The sequence below is a fragment of the Ambystoma mexicanum genome, chromosome 9 (assembly GCF_040938575.1).
Source record: "Ambystoma mexicanum isolate Mex_15411 chromosome 9, UKY_AmexF1_1, whole genome shotgun sequence".
NCBI classification, from domain to species: domain Eukaryota; kingdom Metazoa; phylum Chordata; class Amphibia; order Caudata; family Ambystomatidae; genus Ambystoma; species Ambystoma mexicanum.
In genome coordinates, this window is record NC_090931.1 from 586,767,768 (window position 1) to 586,794,898 (window position 27,131).

Below are 27,131 nucleotides of genomic sequence, written 5' to 3' on the forward strand. Positions count from 1 at the left end.
GGACGCCTCATAACAGAGGGTACATGCAACAAGGGCCACGCCTGACTCAGACAATCTGGGTTTAAGTTAGAAACTCAGGCAACCCTCCTAAATATTCCTGTGGAGCCTAATGTATTATTCGGGAAGGCCATCGAAGACGCTGAATGCTAAGGAGGAATAAGATACTCTCAAATCCCTTGGCCAGTTAAAAAAACAAGCCCTATGTTCAACGAGGCTCCTCAAACTCTAGAAGGGTTAGGGATCAGGCTGCTCAACGTTGCTCTGACTATACCCAGGGTGTAAAGCCCTCATCTTGGGGCCAATCGCAAGGTCAAAGTTCCTCTTCCAATTTTCAAAGAGGAAATAAAAGGGGTAGAGGAAGGTGCAGACCCTCACCTGGGAGAGGCTCCAGCCCTCCTAAAAAATGACGGACCACTTCAGGTCCATTCCCATGCCACTCCAGTAGGAGGTTGAATCTCACACTTCACCCATGCTTGGGAGGGTATAACGTCGGACAAGTGAGTGTTGTCCAGTGTGACAAGCAGGTATTGCATCGAGTTATTACAAAAACCACCCTACCAAAAATTGTCAACAGAAGAAAAACGCATACTGTTGGAAAAAGTAAAGGCACTGCTGGTGAAGGACGCCATAGAGATCCTCCCAGCAAACCAGATAAACAACGGTATTTTTTCTACGTACTTCCTTGTGCCAAAGAAAGACCTTTCCATGCACCCAGTACTAAATCTGCACCCTGCGAACAAATATGTCAAACCCGAAAAGTTTTGCATGACCACGCTCCAAGAAGTAATCACACTCCTGAAATGGGGAGACTAAATGGCAACATGGATATGAAAGATGCATACATTCATATTTCAATACTCCCTGCACACAGAAAATATCTGCGTTTCAAGATGGTGCGAGTTCACTACCAGTTCAAGGTACTCCCCTTCAGCATTGCCTCAGCACCAAGAGTATTCACAAAAATACTCGCAGTAGTGGCAGCACACCTGCACAGAAAGTCCATCCCAGTATACCCTTATCTGGACGACAGGCTAATTACAGGGGAATCTCCTCAAATTTGCAAACAAAATAATCAAAAGACAGTAGACCTTCTTTTCAATCTGGGTTTCTCCATCAAAGAAAAGAAATCAAGCCTAGTCCCCAGCCAAATAAAACAATTTCTAGGGGCTATTGTAAAGACAAAGGAGGAGCTTGCTTTCCCCTCAGACGAGAGTGTACAAAACATGCTGTTGCATGTACCTCACTACAAGGTTGGTCACCAGATGATAACTACGCAAAGCAATGCGCTTGCTCGGGATGGGGGCCTCATGCATTCACTTGGTTCCACACGCACGCGTCCAATGCAGGAATGGTTAGCAAAACAATGCTCTCAGGCAAGTGGTCAGTGGGACGATCTAGTGGTTGTTTCGCTAACCCTGGTACATGCTTTTCCCTGGTGGTCCAGGGACAACCTGCTAAAAGGAATTTCCACCAGCACAAGCGATCCTAACTACAGACGCCTTGCTTGCCGGATGGGGGGCTCACTTCCTTCACCACACAGCCCATGGCCAGTTGACCCACACTACTGCCCAAAGACATATCAACTTTCTAGAACTCTTGGCAGTCCTCAAGGCTCATCGGGCCTTTCAGCAACATCTCACAGGTCAAACATTGCAGGTCCTCTCAGACGGCACCACTGCCATGTTCTACCTGAACAAGCAAGGAGGCACACACTCTCAAAGGCTGTCTTTGCTATCCCAAAAAATATGGAAGTGGTCACTCAAGCAGAACATGTTCCTAACCTCTCAACATGTTCCAGGGGAACTCCATTCTCTGGCAAACACTCTAAGCAGATCCCCTCTACCAGAAGAACATGAGTGGCAACTTCACAGAGATATCTTAGACAGAATATTCACCACAAACCTAAATGCACAATGCCCAGACTTTGCGTCCAGTTTTCCCCAACCAGTGTACAAGGGGGATCACCCTTTGGATGAACTGGTCAGGGAAATGTGCTTACGCTTTTCCTCCGACACCACTCCTGAGCACAATAGTGCACAAGATGCACCAGAAACAAGTAACTCTAATCCTGGTTGCTCGTATGTGGGCGAGACAACCTTGGTTTCCACATCTGCTCAAACTGGCGATGTGCGACCCAATCAAGATCCCGTGCCCATACAAAATGCCAACACAACACAAGGGAGCATCCCTCCACCCGCGCTCTGCCTATGAACTTGGCACCCTGGCACCCGAAGTCATAGAATTTGGCCACCTAAATCTTCCACAAAGGTGTATGGATATCTTAAAAGAGGCACGAAAACCCAACACCAAACACTGCTATTTCAGTACGTGGAAGACATTTGTTATATGGTGCACGTCACAAACACTTAACCTAACAGAATGTTCCCCAGCTAACATTCTACACTACATGCTTTACCTACTAGACTCGGGCCTAGTATTCAACTCCATCAAAGTGCATCTGGCGCCCCTATCAGCTTACACCACTTCATAGAACATCAAGGCATTAATGGAAGGTGTAAAGAGGCTATACCCCGCCAATTTCCAACCCTCCCCCGGTTTGGAATCTGAATGTTGTGCTCTCCAAGCTCATGGGTCCACCCTTTGAGCCTATGCACAAGGCCAGCCTAAAATACCTGACTTAAAAGATTGCATTCCTAGTAGTTATCACCTCTATAAGACACGTCCGTGAGCTACAGGCTTTGTCTGTACAAGACTCTTTCTTCATAATACACAAGGACAGAGTTGTCCTCAGAACGCATCCTAGGTTCTCACTTAAGTTCATCTCAAAGTTCCATGTTAATCAATCCATAGAATGTAATACCTTCTATCAAAATCAATCTAACTCAGCAGAAAGAAGTTTCCATACACTTGATGTATGGAGGGCGGTCTTGTACTATGTGAAGCAAACTAAACCTCTAAGGAAAACAAACCAACTCTTTGTTTCCATAGCACCTGGAAGAGAAGGCGACCACATATCTATGAACGCCATCTCCAGATGGATAGTCAAGTGCATACAGCTCTGCTATTCCCTATCCAAGAAAGTCTTACCTTTCGCCCCCACAGCTCACTCTACCAGAAGTACAGGAGCTACCTTAGCTTTAATTGCAAACGTCCCTCTAGATGCCATTTGCAAAGCTGCTACATGGAGTTCCAGCCATACGTTAACACAGCATTATTGCATGGACACACATTCTAAAGCAGATTCACAGGTGAGACAACGGTCCTAAAACATCTCTTTGCCGCTGTACCTTCTCACTTCCCACCTCCTTCTCCAGATACTGCTCACTAATCTATGCAGAGCATGTGATCTAAGCAGATCCACAAGCTCCAGAAGGGATACATTAATCAACGTAATCGTATTACTGGTGCTTGTACCTGCTTAGATTCACATGCGCCCACCCTTCCTCCCCTTCTGGAGTAGAAGGCGCATAGATGTTTTCTGGGTTATCACTGTTTCTGCTTTATCACATCTGTACTCACGCTACACTTCATGCAACCTCATGTCAGAAACAAACAATCTGAGGGACCTCGACGCGTGAACAACCATGGTTACAGTACACGTCACACTAAGAATATTATTACTAACACGCCCTGACGACGTCTGTTTGAGTTTCGAAAACAAATCTTGTAATACTCCATGACTACCACTGGATGTCGGTCTATGCAGAGCATGTGAATCTAAGCAGATACAAGCACCAGAAATATGCTATGCAATTGGCTAGGCTGACGACAACTAGACTACACATTTGTTTGAAAGTCAAATTTCCTCCATAAGAACTCCTTGTGCCTCCTCCTCATCCCAGTACTTGGAGCTTTCTGCGACTTGAGTCCCCGTAAGTTATAAATGATTTTGGATCACATTGTTGAACAATTGTTTTTGAAATACAATCATTAAAGTTATCAGATGTTCCACAACAATATGCCATTAAAAACTCTGGTATTAGGGTTTCCTCCTCACAAGAAGGTGTAGAATACAGCGTCCCTCCTGTCGGAGCTAGCACCTCGCCATGGCCTACATCTCCTCCCCATGATTTTCCATCCGGAGACCATCCCCATGGTCAGAAACAGGTAGTGGCTGCCTTTACCTGGCCATGTGGGAGGAGTCCGACACCGGGGATTCAGAAAATTGTCATTGGAGAAATATTGTTGTGGGAAAGTTTTCTTTTAACATTTGCCGAGCACCACATCATTGTTGTCCTCACAATTATGCAACCAGTTGTATACCGTTTTGTCGGAGTGTGAAGGAGTTTGAGAAACATGGTGTTAGGATCACTATCTGTTTCCCCACTCACAGTAGTCTCCCTCCCAACTCCTCTTCCATTCCCCTATGCCCTGGGAAAGCAATGGGGTGTTTCTTTAAATAGTGTCACGTTGGGTAAGAAATATTGTCATTCTTGAATGAATTCCTTTCAACGTGTAACATTTCTAGTGACAATGTTCTCTTGCGTTGTTCTTGCTGCGTTTCAAAGTACCAGTCTTGTTCTTGTTTTTATAGGTAGTCCTGCCAGCGGGCGCAAGCAGTACCCTTTTCTTAGCTCAAGCTGTGGATGTCGGACAAGTGACTGCTTACTTAAACAGCATTAATTCAAACCAAACTGGGTGAGCTGTTTTACAGTTAAATATTCTTCATGGTTTTGTGCATCATTATATGACACTGGTCAGTTGGCACATTGCATAGACCACTTGAGCCCATATCTTGGTGAGGTGCCCCTCTGGCATCCATATTTTGAATCACATTTTATTAGTACACATTATTTATTTTACAGCTGCGATGAATCTGATGGTGTCATCACTTCTTCCCTGGAGGTGGCTTCTTCCCATGAGGCCAGGGGACGGCAACTGCCGCCTGATCCTGACCCAGGGGGCGGCTATATGAGGGAGTCCATATGTGGGGAGGCAACCCTCGGGGAGGGGGGGGGGGGAATATGGCATCCTTGGCGGAAGCCACGTACCCTCCCCTTCCCTTTTAGGGATGTTCCCTCTTTCTCATACCCTAATGGCATACTGTTAACCTTTTCCTCAAACCCTTGTCAGGTCTACTTCAAATATTCCCCAACATCACACAGGGAATAGTATGATAACAACTGAGACGAGGAAGAAGCAGGGAGCAGTAATGATCACTCCCAGTGTGATCCAACATCAGCTTCCACAATGTCCCACTGGAAACACCAGTGCAACAACTGAGACGAGAAAGATGAATGGAGCAATGAAGAGGACTAAGACCGGCAAGCCAATGCAGCCATCTAGTCTTTGAAAATTGCTCAAACCTGCCGGGAAGTTTAAATCCACTGCAGCTGACAGACGCAGAGTTGAGGGAGAAGTGCAGAAGCCGAGTGAGGGTGCAAGCTGGGCAAATTCCAGTGAAAACGCTATGAGGCTGGGGAAAGCGGTGCAGAAGCGAGTCTTGACACTGTAAGGAGAAACCGAAGGGCAGAGGCCGCCCTGCCTGTGAGAAAGAGGCAGAGGGAACTGCGCACAGTGTAACGGGACACGGCAAAGTCACAGCGGCTCATGGGACGCATGCTGAGCCAGCAAACTCAACAGAGAAGAAGTGAAAAGACGGGAGGGACATTTGAAGCACCAAGTAAGTCCAATTAAGACAAAAGGGTTACTGGGTTGCCTAAGAATGTATGCCACTCCATGGAAATAAAAGGGGAACCACAAAGTGAAGCCTGTAAAGGGTTTAACGTATTTATGAACCGTGGCACGAACATGTCCCTGGACCCATGGTTAAGAAGAGAAGGCCAAGTACAACAGCAAATATTGAAAGGAACTTTGCTAAAATAGAGCTGATTAGCCAACATTGGGCAAATATCACTTGGTGGGCAAAAGGAAAGATAACTGCATGCAAGTCCTGGCAGGAGAGTATACCTGGCAAAACAAGTGTTTAAGAAAGATTGCAAAACAATTGTTTGAAAGACTGGATAGAAGTCTTGGCAGGAGAGTCTACCAGCCAAGGTTAAATATTGGAAGGACAGTGAAAGAGAATCTCAAGAAAGACCCATGGCCTTGAGCTTGTGAACGGTCATGAAGGCGGTAAAGCACCTGGCAGGAGTGTATACCAGGTGACCTGTGCGTCTGGGACCTGCACACAAAATTCAATACAGTGGGAAGAGAAACCCAAAGAGGACATATGCTGGTGGGATTTTGAGATAAAGAAGAACCCGGCGAAGAGAGCCATTCCCTGAATTTGTGAAACACACCAAGAGGAGGGAGTTGCCCCCTTGGTTTACACAGAACTTGGTCATTCTTTGTTTTAACTTTTGAATATTGGTAAAACGAGCCTGGAGAAGGGAGCCATTCCCTGGAGCTGTGAACGCTTAACGTTTGGAACTTCTTGGTTTGATGTATACCTTTTTGGTGAATTTGAACATTTTGGCGCTTTGAGACATTTTCCTTTGTACCTTCGAGTTTGTTTATAGTGTGAGGGCCAGAAAAAGATTTCGGACACAGGACGTGTTTTTCTTTGGGGATCTTGACGAAGGACAGACCCCTTAGCTTTGGTTGAGGTAGGGAAATGCCTCCTAGATTAGCGATAGTGAGGCCTTTTTCAACCCCTTTGGATTTGAATTCAAGTTTATAAGCAAAATCCATGAGTCCTCTGTGTCCGTGTCTCATTCCTGGCACTTGACGCAGCATACAAAAGTATGTTTCTCCTATTAAACGCATGCATATTTGATAGGTGACAATGTGTGTCCTTCATCCTGTCAAAATGGAAATAGGAATTCAGGTAACAGCCTACGCTTCTCTTGTTTTCAGCCAATAGATTGTTTTCGACAACAAACTTATTCTGATATTCTGAAGTGTTTAAGACCAGCTGACTAATATACCAATTTCACATGTATATTATGAAACGTTTGCATAAACCTGACTTGTTTGTTTGCATTCTGTGTTACAAGCAGAAGTGCTTATCCAGCAAACTGCCTGCATCTCTAATTTTCAGCTGATAAATTGTTCTCCTTGTGCCACAGACTGGAATGAAACATATCAAGGTTATACATATGTTTAAAATTGTACATGTGAAAATGGTACACTGTCAAAAACAGCTATAGTCTAAAAACGAGGGAAGGGGGGCTTCTAGCTTCATTAGTAGTTTCATGTTTTTCCTGAATGAGGGGCAGCATGCACTGACAGTTTTTGAATGTTATGTGCTTAATAAGAGAAAAATACTGTTTGCATGCTGTAGAAATCATTTCTATTACTAAAATGTTGTGATTAACAGATTGGCATTGATCTGTTTCACAGAGGTATGGGCTCAAGTGGATTATGTACTTGATGTTAAATATTTTCTAAGGGTTTTACTTATGGTTTAGGTCATCGGAAATTACACAAAATGTAATATACTGGTTTCCTTTAGGATATTTAATTAATCACGGAAAGACATCCAAAGGATAAAGTTTAAAGGTTTGGTATCAAGGATTCTTATTAGACCTGATACAGTTTAAATATATGAGTAAAATCATGATTTAATCTGCACTTACGACAACAATTTACATAGCAGGAAAAAACTTTTTAAGAACACATCTAACCAGTAAAATTCATACTATTCAATCGTTCAAGCATTCATCCACATACATCCATCAAACAACAATTCACTCATACCAAGCACCAATGGGTGTAAGATATAAAATCTATAAAAAATCATGACATATAATTCATCAAATAGATTGGTTATAGAAAGAATGTGAGATCAATATGTTGGGCCACAGTAAATAATGTAGGTGGCCGAAAGGTTGAGATGGGTCCCAGAAGTCTCCGACCACGACCTTATCACAAGTTTCACCGGTTTGACGTATGTACTTTATTATAATAACGTCTTCATCAGGAGATTAAATTTACATTCTACAAATTCCTTTAGGATATAACATAATGGTAATTTTGCAGCAGAAAAGGGTTTATCAGCTCTGTTGAAAAAGGTTTTCAGTTGTGCTATTATTTCCTAGAGTTCTTCTTGGTCGCGTTGCAGAGAGTGGATAGGCTATTGACAAAAGACTAACACTATCCTTTATGCATGATAGATGATGGGGTCCATAAGGAGACAGAAGAAGCCGGTAAAGCTAATGTTCTAAAAACAAAACACCAAAAACTGTTTGATTTCTTGGCATGTAATGTGTTCTGATTGAGGTAGCATAGAAACACTGAAACAGAGAGATGAACTATTTGGGAACGATCACTGGGAGTGGTGGCATTGGTAGTTGACCTTGCTGGCACTAGATGTGCATTGGCCATGTTTATTGCATAGTATACTGTTGTTTTGTTATTATGACCTACTCAGGACCTTACATTCGCATCACTTGCTTTCCAGTCCACGAATAAGGTTCCTGGTGATCCACAGCCGACTAGTGCAGATTTTGGATCAGATAATTGGCTGGATTTACTTCTTGGCATGGTCGATCTCTTTCTACCCCCAAGTGTTTGAGAATTGGCGTCGAAAAAGGTAAGAAGGCCATTTAAAAAGCAATAGCCATTAGGATGTTCTGTTTTCTACGTGCTTCTCCAAAATGATACATTTTGCGAAATAATGTTGAATTATCTGTAATCTAAAATGGGATCCCTGTCTCAGGAGAACCCGTTGTGTTTGTATGGGCTTTCAGCCTCTCAGAAATGGGTTCAACTATGAAGATTGAATTACTTTGATCCCTAATAACACTAACTATGTTTAAGTCCTGGGGGAGGAAGGCTAACCAGAATGGCAAAACAGCCCCTCTCATGTCTTTGATGGAATTGAAAAGCCAAGGCCAAACGTTTTCCACCAGAAAACCTTAGGGGAAGGATTGAGGTCCGTGCAAGAGAATATGAACTGACTGTGGGGAGGGAGAGGGAGAAATGCCTGTTAAAACCATGGTGCAGGTGTTAACTGTCATAAATACTGAAACTAAGAGTGCACGAGGAAACTATTGTGAATCCTAAAAAACACAAGGTTTAGGAGTGGTCTATTGCGAATCCCAAAGAAATAAAAGGTGCAGGAGAGACTGTAGTGAATCCAAAGGAAGCCTAAAAGTTCTTGAAGGACCATTTGTCTCAAATTGAGGACTATCAAGTCTTTTGAAGCTTCAGAGGAGAAGAATGTGGAACAACCTGGGAAAGTTCTGTAGTTTGGTGAAAGCAGAGCCTCTTAGGAAGTCCGGACTGTGAGTACCTGCTACAGGAGCTTTCCCAGGAACACTTTGTTTGATTGGATTAGGTTAGGGACCGACCTTAAGAATAAGACTTAAGTATTCTTTGGTTGGCCGCAGTGTTTTGTTATTGTACTACAGTAGCCTGGAAGCTAATACATGTTAAGTGTAGATCTGGGACTGGTTGTATCTTTTGGAACATTATTTGTAGATTAGGGTGCCCACTCGGAGCAAGGACTCTTAATCTTAATTTATGCTTTATGATTTGGAACAAACAACCTACTAAGACGGTGAACACCCAGTGGATCCCCACATTTTGTTAGTCCTTCCTGAGACTAATGTAGAAGGCTCTCTTTAGTTTTAGAGTTTCCCTGTGTCCCTTTGGGCATTTTTCAAAACCCTACCTTGACTGTGGTCAAACTAAAATACACCAGATTACTATATGCATCACGTTCCCCACAGTAAGTTCCCCACAGTTCTCGACTGGCCTAGCTGTGGGAACACAGAAGAGCAGTGAAACCTTGACAAACTTTGTATTTATTTTATTTATTTTGCATTAGTTAAGCGCACTAAACCCAATGACATCAAGGCGCTGGTTACATAAGGCTATGTTACACATATTTCAGGCATTGTGAAAATGATGGGCCCTTAGAAGGTAGTTTGTGGAAAGTTAGGGGAGAGGAGAAAGCAGGGAGCTTAGATGAGTGGTAGGTTGGTGGAGAAAAGTACAGTTTTGAGGTGTTTCCTGAAGGTCCAGTAAGATTGCTCAGCTCTCAGATGTAGAGGAAGGGCATTCCAGTTCTTCAAGGATGTTACTGCGAAACTGGCCCTGCCAGATCGGGATCTTCTGAATCTCAGGATAGTTAGCCAGTGGGATTAGGCGAAGCGGATAGGTCTGGAGGAATGTGCCTTGGAGAATTCTTTTGCAAGATATCTTGGAGCTATGTTAGAAGGGCATTTGTGTGTGATGGTGAGGGAAATGAATATGTTGCGATCCCGGATGGGGAGCCAGTGAGCCTCTCTTATAGCTGACGAGATATGCTCCCGCTTCGGAATGTTGAGAGCTGCTCTGAGGGCGTTGTTCTGCACAATTTGCATTTTCTTGATGTTGCGTGATGATGTCCCAGCAAATAGGGCATTACAGTAGTCCAGCCTTGAGCATAACAGGGCTCTGGCTATAGTGACACAGCTTTCTGAAGTCAGGAAAAGTTTGGAGGCATTGATGAGTTTGGAGGTGTGGGCTGCTGATGAGGCGATTGCATTGACCTGTCTTGAAAGTCAGAGGGTGCCGCCCAGGTAAACGCCCAGAGTCTTGACGCTTCTTGAGACCTGAATAGGGATGCCATCAATGACAAAGGACTTGTAGACAGGGCTGGGCTTGTTAAGTGTGGTTTGCGACCCTACCACAAGAATTTCTGTTTTATCGTAGTTAAGACAGAGATGGTTGGTAGCCATCCACGCCTCGATGGTGTGATAGCTAGAGAGTAGATTGGTTGAGTCGGTGGCATAGTGTCACTACCCTCGCCCAAAACCCCCTCTGGCAAACCCATTGGCCAGGTGGAGTCAGGACTCAGGCCTATAGAGCGTGGCATCCTCTTCAAAAGCCCTGGCTCATACACCATGAAAAACAATGTGCTTGGGAACTACTTTATTGTATTGTCAGCCAACATGGAGGCATCCACATAGCTTGGTTCCTAAGTGAACTAGTGTTTTGGGTGTGGTAGCCTAGGGACTACTTTACCTGGACTATTTTGTTGAGGCTATTTAAACCACACCGAGCAAGACAACACGCTTCGCGTTACTTTGCAGCTTGCAACGTGCAGCTTGCAACGTGACGCTCACCGTGGCCAGCTATTCCCTCGAACCTCGGAGAAGAGAACCTGCAAGGAGACAAAAGGAACATCATTAGCAGCAGCATCTTACCTGCAGTCTTCATCTTTAAAGACTCACAGCTACTGAGAACAGCTTCCTCGAATCTGCACGCCTCCCGGACAGAACGACCTGAAAGAGGAAGATAGAGGCAACATTAAAGAAAGCAGTAGAGACATTTTCAAATTAGGAACTGCTGAAAAGGCTTACCTGGCTGATCGCCTCTCGGCTGGCACCACTCCGGACATTCCACTCGCACTGAAGGACACCACGACCTACAAGGAAGGAAAACACAGGTTAGCAAAGGCAAGACTTTGCAGTGCTGCGCATAGTGCTTACTTACCACATCATAGCGCTCTTAATGCGCCATCATTTACCAGCGGGGCTCAACCAAGCCAGTTCGCCGCGCTGAAGCTCTGCTTTCTTTAAACAAAGAAAGGCATGCAGGATAGCAACAAAACTAAAGAACAGCAATAAGACCTACCTGACAATATCAAACGGGCCGGCGTCAGTGAAGTAACTGGACCGCACTCGCCCATTAAAGACAACGCACCCCTGCAAAGAAGGCAGAATGGAGAGCACGCCTAATTCTACCACAAGGTGAGGAGAGGGCGCCAGAGGGACTGAAATCATGCGGGGTGGAAGGCGGATACTTCCCCTAGTCGGTCAGTCTTGAACACAGTCCTCCTGTATTTTCAGGCAGAACCTTCCCCGCAGACAACATCAGGGCAAAGCTGAGAAGCATACCAGCGAGTAACCCGGCTGGGTGGCGTCCCTGTGTATACCAGGTGAGCGTAACAGAATGCGAAGCCTACCATAACAAATCCACCTGGTCGCCATGGAGACATCAGAAATGGACCAATTGGCCCAATTACTAGGAGAGCTTTGTGCTGAGATTCATTCTGCCCGACAAGAGACTAATGCCCTTCGGAGAGACCTAATAGTGACCAAAGAACGCACTGAAGAGATTAGCAGGCAATACTTGCAATCTCAGGCAGGACAGATGCCTCTACCTGGAAGCAATCCAACGATGCAAAACCCTGCCATACCAACCACTGCGGTACAGATCACGTTACCTGGAACAGTGCCCCTGGCACCACCAGAAAGGTTCTCGGGTGACCCACGGAAGTATGCGACATTCATCAATCAGTGCCGCCTTCATTTTCTTTGCAGGCCTGGAGCATTTCCAAACGACCAAGCTCGGGTAGCTTTTGTCTTATCATACCTGAGTGGTAGTGCAGCAGATTGGTCGGTGCCGTTGGTAACCCATGACGATCCTCTATTACATGACTTTGGGGGGGGTTCCAGAGAGAAATGGAAACACTTTTTGCTCGCCATACCCAGGAACAAGCAGTAGACAATGAACTCTTGTCCTGTCAGGGTCCGAGTTGCCCACGTGGTGTAGTGGACGAGTTCTTCCACCTGATGTACCCCTCTGGTACTGTAATCAGACAACCAGAGCAGCAAATCAGAGGAAAGAAAGGATGCCAGATGAGACCCAGGTGTCGCACTAGGAGACCGCTTCCATAGGAGCAATGTCGTAGAAGCCGGTGTCGAGAAGGCAAGACGAGATGCGTAGGACAGGAAACACAGTGAACCTACAAGCGAAGTGCGAGGTTTAATCACAATTGGCATATGCAGGACAGCCACTCTTTCGGAACCAAAACGTAGTTTGCAATAGTATACAGTTAGACTAGATGCGTAAATGGTAGTACTAATGCTGTCCTAGTCAATACATATCCAGCCTCCTCCCCTTATCCAGGTTAAATCAAGAACAAGAAACCCATTACGGGTTTACCATATTAAAGTCTGTGCAGTCTTTGGAAGTTCCAAGCAGAGAGGAAAGATGGGACAGGTCCGGTTTCCAGAGGAAAAAGAAGCACACCCTAACCCGACGGCACGAGGACACCTAAGTACACTGAGGCAGTTTCTAGTCCGTGTACAGAAATCACTGTTCCAACAAAATCCCAGGTATCCGAAGTTCATAACATTCCAAGTTCAGCAGATGAAGAAAAAGCACTGTTCAGAAATGGCTGTGAACGTGAAGAGCGGCACAACAAGAGGGGCCAGAGACAAGGCAGTTCCGTTAGCTTCCCATGGTCATAACACACATCCGGCAGGCACGTAGCAAGGGGCAATCCAAGACGAAAATCCAATAAACAGTCCGGGTCAAGGCACAAGAGTTCCAGAAGCAAGGAGGGGGAAACGAGGGCAAGGAAGCAAGGAATAAACAAGCAACTCTCGTAACGCCACTAATACAAATCAGAAGCACTGGGCAATAATTGGGAGGTGCTTGAATACAGATCATGTGACAACGTTACGTGCTACTCGACGTTGACGGTACCAGGAACAGGGAAGGACGGGACGCCAGCGTTGCCATGCCAACTTCCAGGCACCTGGCTGCAGCGTTCTTAAAGGGCTACACGCATATGGTCCTGGACCGATCGTACGCGTGGACATGACAGTATCCTCCCTCAAAGGAACCCACACCCGCCGTACCCTTTCCAATCGACCAGATAGAGGCATCTGCCCCGTTGAACTTTGGTATCCAAGATCGCAGCCACTTTGTATTCATCTGGTCCTTGTACCTTGATAGGCAGAGGGCGCGAAGGCAGTCTGGCCGTTGGGTGACATGGTTTTACTAAGGATACATGAAACACCGGGTGTATCTTCCATTTAGAGGGAAGGTCCAAGCGGATAGCGGCTGGATTGATAACTTGTAAAACCTTGTAGGGGCCCACAAACCGAGGTAGCAGGGTTTTTCGGCCTGGAATGCGCATGTTTTCTGCAGATAACCACACCTTCATGCCCGGAAGATACTCCGGGGCCGGGGTACGGCGTGCATCAGCATACATTTTGGTCCGAAGCTGGGCCTGCAGTAGCTGTTTTCTAACAAAGATATGATTGTCTGATAGTTTTCGCAGGCATCCAAAGGCCGCAGGATTGTGTGGAGGCAGATCAGTAATACTAGGCAAGGAGCGAGGATGTTGTCCATAGAGGGCAAAGAAGGGGGACAAGCGTGTCGTGGCATGTAATGAATTGTTATAGGCGAATTCTGCCATGGGGAGAACAGAAACCCAGGTATCCTGACGTTGAAAGGTAAGGCAACGTAGATACTGTTCCATGGTGGCCTTTAACCGCTCGGTTTGACTATCTGTTTGGGGATGGTAAGCGCTGGAATATCTGCCATCAATACCTAAGGTCATGGTCTAGGCTTTCCAGAAATGGGAAGTGAATTGGGACCCGTGGTCCGTAATTATTACCGAAAGCAGACCAAATAATCGAAACACGTTCCTCAAGAACAGTTCGGCCAGTGTTGGAGCGGTTGGTACACCACGACAGGGTACAAAAAGTGCCATTTTGGAGAAATAGTCGATAATGACCTAATGACCCAGATAGTGTCATACCCCTCGACCAATGGAAGCTCCACAACAAAATCCATAAAAATCATTTTCCAAGGAGTGTCGGGTAAAGGCATTGGCTGCAACAAAACCACGGGTCTACCACGTTGATGCTTGCACTGAGCACACACAGCACAGGAGGCTACATAATTCTTAATGTCCTGAGCCATAGAAGGCCACCAGCACCATCTTCTCAGAAGGTCTAGGGTTTTCTGCATTCCCGGATGCGCAGCCAGAGCAGAGTCGTGGCACCATTGCAAGGCTGTATTCCGTGTGTCTGAATCAGGTAGATAGAGCTTTCCCTGTTTGTATGGCAAAGAACGGATGATCTCCAATCCGTGGGTACAGACTTCTGGAGGACTGGTGGAGACCCATTTCTGGATCAAAGCCTTTAGAGAGGGACGTAACGTACACCCACACACTACTTGATTCGGTAACAACAACGCACCCTGAAGATTGAATGGTTTGGAAACTCCATGGAGACGAGAGAGGGCATCGGCCTTGTAATTCAAAGATCCCGGACGATAAGTAATGGTAAAATTGAACATGGCAAAGAACTCATGCCATCTAGCATGGCGTGCCGTGGTACATTTCACTGAATGAAGGGCTAAGAGGTTCCTGTGGTCAGTGAACACTTGGACCGGTTCAGGGATGCCCAGGAGATGTCGTCTCCATACCATAAAGGCATCCCTAACGGCCAAAAGTTCCCTTTCAGTGATAGTATAGTTTCTCTCATAGGGTGTGAGTTTTCTGGAATGGTAGGCAACCGGGTGCAAACCAGCGGTCTCGGGGCAATGTTGTGACAAGATTGCTCCTAGGGCAATGTCGGAAGCATCGGCTTCCACGATGAATGGCAGGGATGGGTTTGGATGCTGGAGCACTGGTGCAGAGGTGAAAGCGGATTTCAAGGTCTCGAAGGCCTGTTGTGCCTCCTGATTCCACTTAAACTCGCGCTTGCTGCTGATTAGTTCCGTAAACGGGGACACAATAGCAGAGAACCCATGGACAAAACGCCGATAAAAATTGGTAAAGCCTAGAAATGATTGCAGGGCTTTTCGTGTGTTAGGGCAGGGCCAATCCAATATGGGCGCTACTTTGGACCGACTCATCTGTATTCCTTGGCTAGTAATATTATAGCCCAGGAATGCCACTTCGGACACATGGAACATGCACTTATCCAATTTGGCATATAGGTTATTTTCTCTTATTCTTTGGAGCACACTAGAAACATGAGTGACATAAGTGGAGATAGATGGCGAGTAAATCAATATGTCGTCTAAATAAACGACTAGAAACTGGTTCAACATGTCGTGAAAAACCTCATTGATGAAATATTGGAAGGTCGCCGGAGCGTTACATAGGCCAAAAGGCATGACACAGTACTCAAAAAGACCATACCTGGTTTTAAAGGCAGTCTTCCACTTGTCACCCTGACGTATACCCACCAAGTTATATGCCCCTCTCAAATCCAGTTTAGTGAAGAGCTGAGCTGAACCCAATTGGTCCAATAAGACCGAAATCAAAGGAATGGGGTATTGATTCCGGATAGTGACCGCATTTAGTTCCCGGTAGTCGATGCATGGACGGAGATCCCCTTCTCTTTTGGGGATGAAGAATATAGGGGAGGCAGCAGGTGAACGTGAGGGTCGTATGAAGCCAGACTTCAGGGACTTCTCAATGTTCTCCTTCAAGATTAAATCCTCCTTTGGGGTCAGGGAATATATACGTCCAGACAGAATCTTGGCTCCGGGGACAAGCTCAATTGGGCAGTCATAACGCCGGTGCGGTGGAAGCATGTCCGCCCCGCGGGCGTCAAAGACATCCCGATATTCCTTATAGAAAGGAGGAAGCACAGTGGTAGTAACCGCCCCGACGGTATGAACATTTTCTGAGAGTATCTGACTCGGACTGACAGTGTTTAAGCGGGTTGTCAAGCAATTGTTTTTGCAATAGTCCGAGAAAAAAAATAATCTCTCCAGAATGCCAATCCACAGAGGGGTTGTGCAATCTCAACCAAGGTAAACCAAGAATAATCTTGAACTGTGGTGCAGCTATCAGATCGAACGTTATGCCCTCCTGATGGCCACAATCCGTAGTCATGACAAGATCGGTAGTAAGTTCTGTTACCAGACCAGATATTCGTGAAGAACCGTCAACTGCGTTCACCTCTTCAGGACATGATTTGGGAACCACTGGTAAACCCAGTTCCCTGGCATAAGGAGCGTCCACATAGTTTCCCGTAGCTCCTGAATCCAAAATCACCACCACATCTAGTTTCTCAAGTTCAACAGCCGAAAGAGAAACCGACAAGCAGTAGGGGCTATATAACGTGGGACCAACAGAGGAACCACCCGGCGTCTGGATCCCTTCAGTCACCGGGTTTTGGCGTTTCCCTGTTTCTTAGTGGGTTTTTTAGGACATTCTCGAATCAAATGGTCTGATGATCCACAATAGTAACATAACCAATTATTTCTCCGATGTTCTCTGACTTCGGCGGATAAGGGGGCCCTAACTGCCCCTATCTGCATAGGCTCTGTGGAGCCAGGAGCAGGTAGAGGGGTTGCAAGGACAAATGGAGGTGTCCCACTCTTTTCTCCCTTCCAAGCTGCCTGCCGAGAATCGATCTGGAGAACCAAATCCAACAGTTCGTTGAAAGCCGTGGGTATTACGGGTACTGTAGCCAGATTGTCCTTAAGGGAGTCTGATAAGCCTTTATAAAACAAAGAAGCCTTCTTCTCTTGGGGCCACCCTGTCTCCGCCACAAGCTGATTGAACTTGGCTAAATACGATAATAGGGACATGTTTCCCTGCTGAAGACCAAGTAGTACCATTTGAAGCGTTCCGGTGGGGCTAAGGGAAACTGGGCGGTCATATAAACAGGTCCAGTACCCTGTTGTGGAGGCACCACACCCGAGCCGGAAGCAATAGCGGGGGTGGGAGCTTCGGCCCCAAGGGGTTGAAAACCGGCTTGCAACTTGTCTATGCGACGTTGCGTAGCTGTATGAGCCATCGTCATATCGTTACGCAAATCTGCCACTAGTTGCATGATAGTGGCCAATGCCTCATTGGTATCCATAGTGAGGCTTCTGATTATGTCAGGGTCCGAGTTGCCCACGTAGTGTAGTGGACGAGTTCTTCCACCTGATGTACCCCTCTGGTACTGTAATCAGACAACCAGAGCAGCAAATCAGAGGAAAGAAAGGATACAGATGAGACCCAGGTGTCGCACTAGGAGACCGCTTCCACAGGATCAATGTCGTAGAAGCCGGTGTCGAGAAGGCAAGACGAGATGCGTAGGACAGGAAACACAGTGAACCTACAAGCGAAGTGCGAGGTTTAATCACAATGTGCATATGCAGGACAACCACTCTTTCGGAACCAAAACGTAGTTTGCAATAGTATACAGTTCAAACTAGATGCGTAAATGGTAGTACTAATGCTGTCCTAGTCAATACATATCTAGCCCCCTCCCCTTATCCAGATTAAATCAAGAACAAGAAACCCCTTAAAGGGCTTACCATATTAAAGTCCCTGCGCGGTCTTTGGAAGTTCCAAGCAGAGAGGCAAGATGGGACAGGTCCGGTTTTCAGAGGAAAAAGAAGCACACCATAACCCGACGGCACGAGGACGCCTAAGTACACTAAGGCAGTCTCTAGTCCGTGTACAGAAATCACTGTTCCAACAAAATCCCAGGTATCCGAAGTTCATAACATTCCAAGTTCAGCAGATGAAGAAAAAGCACTGTTCAGAAATGGCCGTGAACGTGAAGAGCGGCACAACAAGAGGGGCAGAGACAAGGCAGTTCCGTTAGCTTCCCATGGTCATAACACACATCCGGCAGGCACGTAGCAAGGGGCAATCCAAGACGAAAATCCAATAAACAGTCCGGGTCAAGGCACAAGAGTTCCAGAAGCAAGGAGGGGGAAACGAGGGCAAGGAAGCAAGGAATAAACAAGCAACTTTCGTAACGCCACTAATACAAATCAGAAGCACTGGGCAATAAGTGGGAGGTGCTTAAATACAGATCATGTGACGACGTTACGTGCTACTCGACGTTGACGGTACCAAGAACAGGGAAGGACGGGACGCCAGCGTTGCCATGCCAACTTCCAGGCACCTGGCTGCAGTGTTCTTAAAGGGCTATACGGTATAGTCGTGGACCGATCGTACGCGTGGACATGACATGTCCCTCCGACAGAGGAATCAGGACTTGTTAACGTACATTGCTTCCTTCAACAGACTGGTGGCCGAAGCTAGGTGGCCAGAAAACAAAAGAACCTCGTTATTCCATCGAGGCTTACAAGGTGAATTAAAGGATGTCTTAGCCCAGGTGGTTGATCCACCCAGAGACTGTGCAGAATTCATAAATCTGGTCGTGCAGCTAGACCACAGGTTGCAGGACCGAAAGGCAGACCGGTCTAAGACGGACCCTCGGACCATGTATGTTCGACCAAGGGAAAACACACCCTGTGTACCTGAAAATGCTGTAAAACCCATGCAGATTGGAGGGATATGGCCTCCATTAACAAAACAAGAACGGGACAAAAGAAGACAACAACAGCTTTCTTTATATTGTGGGAAACCAGGACATTTCCTGAAGGACTGTCCAGTAAAACCCCCAAGAAGAACAGTCGGGGCCACAGAGAAGGATGAAGCTAAGGAATCGGAAAACTACCAAGCTCGACAAACGTAGAGGTCAGTTTGTCGAGTGAGAAGAAAGAGTTGCTGACCTCGCACTTTGCAATACCAGTGATCTTAATTAACCACCAACAGTCGTCAAGAATGCATGCCGTTAAAGCATACATCGATAGCGGAGCAGTTGGAAATTATATTGATCAAGAACTGGCAGCAGAGATGGGGCTTCCTTTGTGTTCTTAGCCAACTATGGACAAGGTAACCACCGTGGATGGGACAGAAATCGCTTCCGGACCAGTAACCCAGTGCACAGCCAGGGTAACCTTGCTGTGCCAGGACAGACATCGGGAGTCTATTTCATTCGATCTCATCAAGGCACCTCACTTCAGGCTAATACTAGGGATGCTATGGTTGGGTGCTCACAACCCTTTGATAGACTGGCGGGCACGGAAATTAACCTTCCCCGGTGACTGCTCCCCTGCCTGCTATTACCAAGAGGAGAAACCCAACGTCTGTATCCCCATGACTCCCGGAGCGACAGCATCAACCCTGGGAGCAACTAATACCTTGCCAAGTGAATACCATGATTTCCAGGATGTTTTCCGAAAGGACCAAGCCAATACTTTGCTGCCTCACACGCCCTATGACTGTCAGATCGACCTTGTTCCTGGTGCACAAATCCCTTGCGGCAGGATCTACGCTCTCACAGAACCAGAAAACCTTCATTTGAAATCGTATTTAGACCAGTACCTTACAAACAGATGTATCCGTCCTTCGAAGTCCCCCGCAGCCAGTCCTTTGTTCTTCGTACCGAAAAAGGAAGGAGACTTGAGAACCTGTATTGACTACCGCGCATTGAACCAGATCACTGTGAAGAACCGCTACCCCTTGCCACTTATCCCTGAGATGCTAGACCAAGTTAAAGATCCCCAGATTTATACCAAATTGAACCTTCGAGGAGCGTACCACCTGGTCCGAGTCAGAAAAGGAGATGAATGGAAAACCGCCTTCCGTACTAAGTACGGCTTGTTTGAATATCAAGTCATGCCCTTCGGGTTATGCAACGCTCCTGCGGCATTCCAATATTTCATGAATGACGTCTTAAGGGAGTTAATTGATGTGTGCGCCTTAGTGTACATAGACAACATCTTAGTATACTCAGCCTCGGAACAAGATCATGTCAGGCACATTCGTTCAGTCCTCACCAAGCTCCGTCAACATTGCTTGTTTGCAAAGCTTAAAAAATGCTTTTTTCACATCACCGAAGTAGAATTTCTTGGTTTTATCCTTACTCCAGGAGGCATCAGAATGGAAGTGCACAAGGTCGATGCCATTGAGAAATGGCATTCACCAACTTCTCTTTCAAGTGGTACAAAGCATGCTGGGCTTTGCGAACTTCTACCGCCGGTTCATCCCAGACGTCTCTCAGGTTGTGCACCCAATCACAGTACTATTTTGAAAAAACAATAAAAAGTTTGCTTGGACCGAAGAAGCCTTTCAGGAACTTAAATGAAGGTTTACCTCCGCTCCAATCCTGCGACATCCTCGTCCAGACCTCCCTTATGTCGTTGAAACTGATGTGTCCAGTCTCGCAATAGGGGCTGTCCTTTCACAGAGAGACCCGGAAACCGGCCAGCTACATCCTGTGGCCTTCTGGTTGAAAAAGTTCTCACCTACAGAGATTAATTATGCCATCACGGACAAGGAACTCCTGGCTATCAAATCCGCTTTTAAAGCCTGGAGGCACTATCTTCTGGGGGCCATACACACCATTACAGTCATCACGGACCACCGAAACCTGCAATATCTCAAAACAGCCAAGGCCCAGTCCTCGCGCCAATTACGGTGGGCCCTTTTCTTCGCCGAATGTGATTATGTAATCACATTTCGACCAGGAGTCAGAAACGAAAAGGCGGATGCCTTATCTCGCATGGGCATAGATGAAATTGTATATAGAACTCCAGACCCAGTACATATTATACCTGATGACAAACTCTTGGGTATCACGACAGCCTTAACACAAGCAGAACTACGAAAAGAAATCCAACGGACAATGAATCCTGATGCCTACCTTGCATGGCAAACTCGAGGACAACAACATACCATCAAGGACCATCTATCCTTTTTTAGAGATCGCCTATATGTACCCAAGAAGGAATTACAACAGCATATTATTTCAAACTATCACGATTCACTGAATGAAGGGCATCCTGGGATCGCCAAAACCCTAGCTAAGGTGAAAGAGAACTTTTGGTGGCCTACCTGGCGCAAGGACATAATTCAGTATATTCAGTCCTGCGATGTCTGCGCACAAAATAAATCACAGAAACAAAAACCATCTGGTCTCCTACAATAATTGGACATTCCTCCAGTTCCATTGCATACTCTTTCCCTTGACTTCATCACTGATCTACCTCCAAGCCAAGGGTTCAACACCATCCTTGTAGTTGTGGACTTATTCTCGAAGATGGCCCATTTTATTCCTCTCAAAGGCCTCCCAGACGCAGCCACTTTAGAAAAAGTGTTCCTGGAGGGCGTGGTTAAGCTACATGGCTTCCCTTCGGTTCTGGTCTCTGATTGAGACACCCAGTTTGTTTCAAACTTCTGGAAAAAATGTTGTGCAATGGCGCAGATCGACGTTCGGCTATCTACCAGTCACCATCCCCAAACGGACGGCCAAACCGAGAGAACCAATCAGACACTCGAGCAATATTTACGGTGTATGCTGCACCACGAACAAAGGAATTGGAAAGACCTACTATGGATAGCCGAATATGGATATAACAATTCTTTGCATTCAAGCATGGGACAAACGCCCTTCTATACCCTTTATGGCAGACATCCATGTACCTCTGAACTAGACCTTCCAGCCAGCTTGGAAATGCCAGCGGTAAAGACTCTACACACAACCATTACTCAGGCTTTCAAAAGGTCAAAGGAACACCTTATTCATGCCAAAGAAAAACAAAAGAGATTCGCCGACCAACACCGGAAAAAGGCCCCTGATTATCAAGTAGGAGACAAAGTTTGGTTAGCCGCTAAATTCGTACCCATCAAGGGAACTCGGACCTTTCATCCCAGATTCTTAGGACCCTATACCATTAAGGCAATTATCAACCCAGCAGCCGTGAAACTGGATTTACCACCTAATCTACACATCCACCTGGTATTCCATGTGTCCCTCCTGAAACAAATGCAACCCGGCACACGGATTGAGACACCACCTAAGCCCATACTTGTTGACGGAGAACCAGAATTCGAAGTCAAAGATATCTTGGACACTAAATACTCTAGGACCAAGCTATATTATCTTGTCGATTGGAAAGGATTTGGACCATAAGATAGATCCTGGGAGCCCAGTGAGAATATCCACGCTCCACCTCTAATCAGGAAATTCCATCGGAACTTCCCAACCAAACCTGGGCCAGACAGAAGGAACACCATGGGAGGGGCCTTAGGGGGAGTGCGGTCACGACCCTCGCCCAAAACCCCCTCTGGCAAACCCATTGGCCAGGTGGAGTCGGGACTCGGGCCTCTAGAGCCTGGCATCCTCTTCAAAAGCCCTCATGGGGCCAGTCCTGGCGCCTATGGCGCCAGGCTCATACACCATGAAAAACAATGTGCTTGGGAACTACTTTATTGTATTGTCAGCCAACATGGAGGCATCCACATAGCTTGTTTCCTAAGAACCAAGCTATGCGGTCTAGTGTTTTGGGTGTGGAAGTCTAGGGACTACTTTACCTGGACTATTTTGTTGGGGCTATTTAAACCACATCCGAGCAAGACAGCACGCTTCGCGTTACTTTGCAGCTTGCAACGTGACGCTCACCGTGTCCAGCTATTCCCTCGAACGTCGGAGAAGCAGAACCTGCAAGGAGACAAAAGGAACATCATTAGGAGCAGCATCTTACCTGCAGTCTTCATCTTTAAACACTCACAGCTACTGAGAACAGCTTCCTCGAATATGCACGCCTCCCGGACAGAACGACCTGAAAGAGGAAGGTAGAGGCAACATTAAAGAAAGCAGGAGAGACATTTACAAATTACGAACTGCTGAAAAGGCTTACCTGGCTTGTCGCCTCTCGGCTGGCACCACTCTGGACATTCCACTCGCGCTGAAGGACACCGCGACCTACAAGGAAGGAAAACACAGGTTAGCAAAGGCAAGACTTCGCTGCGCTGCGCATAGCGCTTACTTACCGCATCATAGCGCTCTTAATACGCCATCATTTACCAGCGGGGCTCAACCAAGCCAGTTTGCCGCGTTGAAGCTCTGCATACCTAAGGGAGAAAAAAGAGACATTTTAAACAAAAAAAGGCATGCAGGATAGCAACAAAACTAAAGAACAGCAATAAGACCTACCTGAACAATATCAAACGGGCCGGCGTCAGTGAAGTAACTGGACCGCACTCGCCCATGAAAGACAATGCGCCCCTGCAAAAAAGGCAGGACGGAGAGCACACCTAATTCTACCACAAGGTGAGGAGAGGGCACCAGAGGGACTGAAATCATACGGGGGTGGAGGGAGGATACTTCCCCCAGTCCGTCAGTCTTGAACACAGTCCTCCTGTATTTTCAGGCAGAACCTTACCCGCAGACCACATCAGGGCAAAGCTGAGAAACATACCAGCGAGTAACCCGGCTGGTGGCGTCCCTGTGGATACCAGGTGAGTGTAACACATAGATACCAGTGAGGGGGAGCAAAATCTGCATGTCGTTTGCATGGTTTGTGTAGGTGATCACTTTGTCATCAAGCAGGTCAAAGAGGGGCTTTGTGAATATATTGCAGAGTGTTGGAGACACGCACAAGTCTTGCGGGACGCCACAGGTTGCAAGGGCTGGAAGGGCGGCTGGACTGGTTGAGAACACCCTCATGGTACGTTCTGAGAGGAGGGATGATATGGAAGCCCGCAGGGAACAGGGCGCAGGCTGTTTTGGCAACCCGCTTACCTGTTTTGGCCCAGGAGGGCCTCAGTTCTCTAGACTCTGCAGGCCACGCCCCCTCCACCCATAAGGACGCTGAGGCTACCCCGCCAGGGTGAAGTCCGCGGGAACAAGGGCGCAGGGTGTTGGCGACCCGCAGTGGTATTAGCAGACCCACAGGGCCGGCTTGGAAGACCCACCCAACCCTTCATTTAACCTTTTGAGGTGAGAGCGAGGAGAAACTGGTATTCTGGGGGCGGGGGGTGGCCCATTGTTCCATTGGGGAGGTTGCTTGACGCCTGAAAGACCCTGAACTTTGATCCCACCAAGATCTATGATGGAAGTGGATGTGGCGGAGCCCCCACCCCCTCTCCTCTTCCCCTTTGTTTCTCTACAAGTCTGCTCTGTTATCTAACCTGCAAATGCACCCAGAACCTAAGTCCAAATCTCGATGTAAGATCTTGGTAGTGCGAAGGAAAGGGCCAGAGCATCCACTGAGCCTTGGCAGCGGTTGTGCTACTGACATTGACCCCAGATCTGTTAGGGGCCCGCTCACCCTTGCCCTTGACACTAAATCTTTGCCTCTCGGGGAACCAGGGAGTTACCCTATGAGAAACCAAGCTATTATTTTCATTTCAAGAGGGTGGCTTAACCCCTAACAAATGAAGTTCACCAATTCCTGGGGTGCATCCCTGGTGAGGTGAGTGAGAAAACAAATGCCCCAGGAGTCCACATTGGGGGGAAACCATCCAGTAAATTGGCTAGCTCTCCTGTTTGGAGTTTTGAAGGAAGTTCCCCAAGCTTGAACCAAGGAGAAACAGCCACAAATGAAATCCAGCCTGCCACCATAGGGAACCCAGACAGCTAGCTTTGGGCCACTGTATCTGGCATTGGAACCAAGTGAGTTTGTGATACACTAGCCTTCCCATTGGTGCCCCTGGCCCCTGTTGTGCCACTTTGCCCCTTACTCAGTTCATCTTCTGCAAGCCTATGCTCGGCCCCTGTTATCCTGCCCATAGTTGGACCCACTCTCGACCTTCCTCTTCCAATTACTACATCCGCTGCTTTAGACCTAATGGACATGGAGCCTGATGGAGCAATCGAAGACAAGCTCTCGCCCAGTCCCATCTGTAGTTTTAGGAGCGAGAGAACATGTTGGCAGCAATATCGGGGACTAGTTCCCTCCTTCCTTCGCCTAACCGCCTTTAGGGCCCTTAAGTCCTCTATCCATGGCAGTCACCCCTCCTCTGCCCTACCACACAGAGAGGCTCATACCGTCGGAAGTTGCTCATGTGCGCAGGTGCTCACCGAACTGGCGGTAATAAAAAACTGCTCTTGGTACTGATCAATGCCCAGGGGAGGAGAGGGCCCTGTTGGGGGGAAGGTCTACCAGCATGCCTCCTGTTTCTAAGGGGTCTTACCCCCTGTGTCAGCTTTTGAACATTGCACACTGTGAAAGGATTTCTCCTGCATCGATGAGCCAGCCTCGGGCTGAGCAGCTGAGGCATCCCAATGCAGACAGGGAACATCCCACCCAGTACACTAAGCCAACCATGCCGGTGGAACGCTCCCCAAGACCCCCGAGAACCAATTCCCCTAGGGACGGAGGGATCAATGCACGTAGTTATCGACCAAGGGTGTGCATGCCCGAGCACCATGTATGTGGGGGGCAAAGAACCGCTACTGTTTTCCTTCATGGGGTACCCAAGTTGCCCCTGGGTAGGAGATAACCAAGGGATGCCCTCTCAAATAAATGTCTCCACTGCTCCGTACAGTTGGGAATTGCCCCTTAGTGGCCAAGGAAGCAATGGTGGGGTGCCTCAGAATTGTTGGTGAGGGCGCAAACCCCTCCGACCCTGTTAAACTGGTTTTCAGGAATGAGCAAATGGCCACGGATGTCATGGGAAGATCTGGTGGGGTCACAGGCCTGTCATCGAATAGTGGAATTGTAATTCGCTCATACCCCTATCTGGGAGCTGCTGCCCCGCCTCTAAGTGTCACAAACAACAATGTTCTGTCTGGAGCGAACTGTATACCCCTGGGGAAAAAGGCCAACTGGGAACTAATTTGTCTGTAGGAACTTTTAGCTGTGAATGGTTTTTGTTATTTTTTCTTTATTCTCATCTTCCCCCCTTGGTTGAAATGATGTATTGGCAATTTTAGAAATGTTTTTTAGGATGTACTTTGATGGCCTACGGCCAAAGTTAGTTGATTGATTGATATCCAGGAAATGGCGTCTAGTGAAATGGCGTTTAGTGAAAAGTGAGCCGCTGAGGACAGGTGCTGGCACAAGATTTGGTGGTCCACCAGATCAAAAGCAGCAGACAAGTCAAGCAGCAAGAGGAGGTCTGGTTTGCTGGCATCTTTTACTTCGTCAAATTGAATCTTGAGGTCTAATACGGTGTAATCAGTCCCATGGCCAGGGCGGAAGCCAGATTGGCATAGGCCCAATAGGTTGTGTGTTTCCAGGAAGCTTTGGATCTAGAGGTAGGCTACACGGTTAAGGGTTTTTAGCAGGAAGGGAACAGTGGTAATTGGGTAATAGTTGGAGGGGTTGTTAGGGTCCAAGGTGGGCTTTTTTCTTAATGGGAGGGCGGAGGCGTTCTTTAGGTTGGCCGGTACAGATCATGAGGTGAAAGAAGAGTTGATGAGGGACGCAAGGGATGGTGCAAGTGTTTTGGCGCAGTCCTTGATGACAGTAGCTGGGCAGATGTCTCCCTGACAGCAAGAGGGTTTAAGGCCTTTGATAGTTTAAATGATTTCCGGGTCAGTGACCAGTTTGAAGTGGAAGGGTGAACGTCCAGACAGGGAACAGGTATACTCGTGGCATCAGGCGCTGTGGTTCCTATAGAAGTTTATTTGCAGGTAATTTTTTTTTGGGAGAGTTTTGTTTTTGAGTAATGGAGCATTTTGAATATCGGTGCACCAGGTACTGTTCTGGGTTCAGTTGGAAGGCGCTTGGACCAGCGATTCGAGTTCACGTAAGATGGTGAATTCTCAAGTTATATGTCGTTGTTTTCCCCAGAATTATTGCTTTTTTATAGGTGCTGGCTGTAGGGTTGATGCACGCTTTGTTCTGATCAGTGTGATTGAGTTTCCACTGTGCCTCTGCCTGTCGTTTAAGTAGGCAAAGTGTTTTGAGTTCAGGTGGGAACCAGGAGTTCTGATGCAGGATTGTTTTAGCTC

The 27,131-nt window shown here is 47.0% G+C and overlaps 1 protein-coding gene across 8 annotated transcripts in view; it reads left to right on the top strand.

The window, feature by feature from the left end:
• The window catches only part of CTNS (cystinosin, lysosomal cystine transporter), a 418,668-nt gene that overhangs the window by 215,020 nt on the left and 176,517 nt on the right, over positions 1–27,131 (top strand). For all 8 annotated transcript variants that reach the window (XM_069615198.1, XM_069615197.1, XM_069615199.1 and 5 more), the window contains 2 exons: positions 4,496–4,599; positions 8,306–8,437. In XM_069615198.1, coding sequence (XP_069471299.1) covers positions 4,496–4,599; positions 8,306–8,437 — 236 coding nt within the window. The remainder of the gene's footprint in view (positions 1–4,495; positions 4,600–8,305; positions 8,438–27,131) is intronic.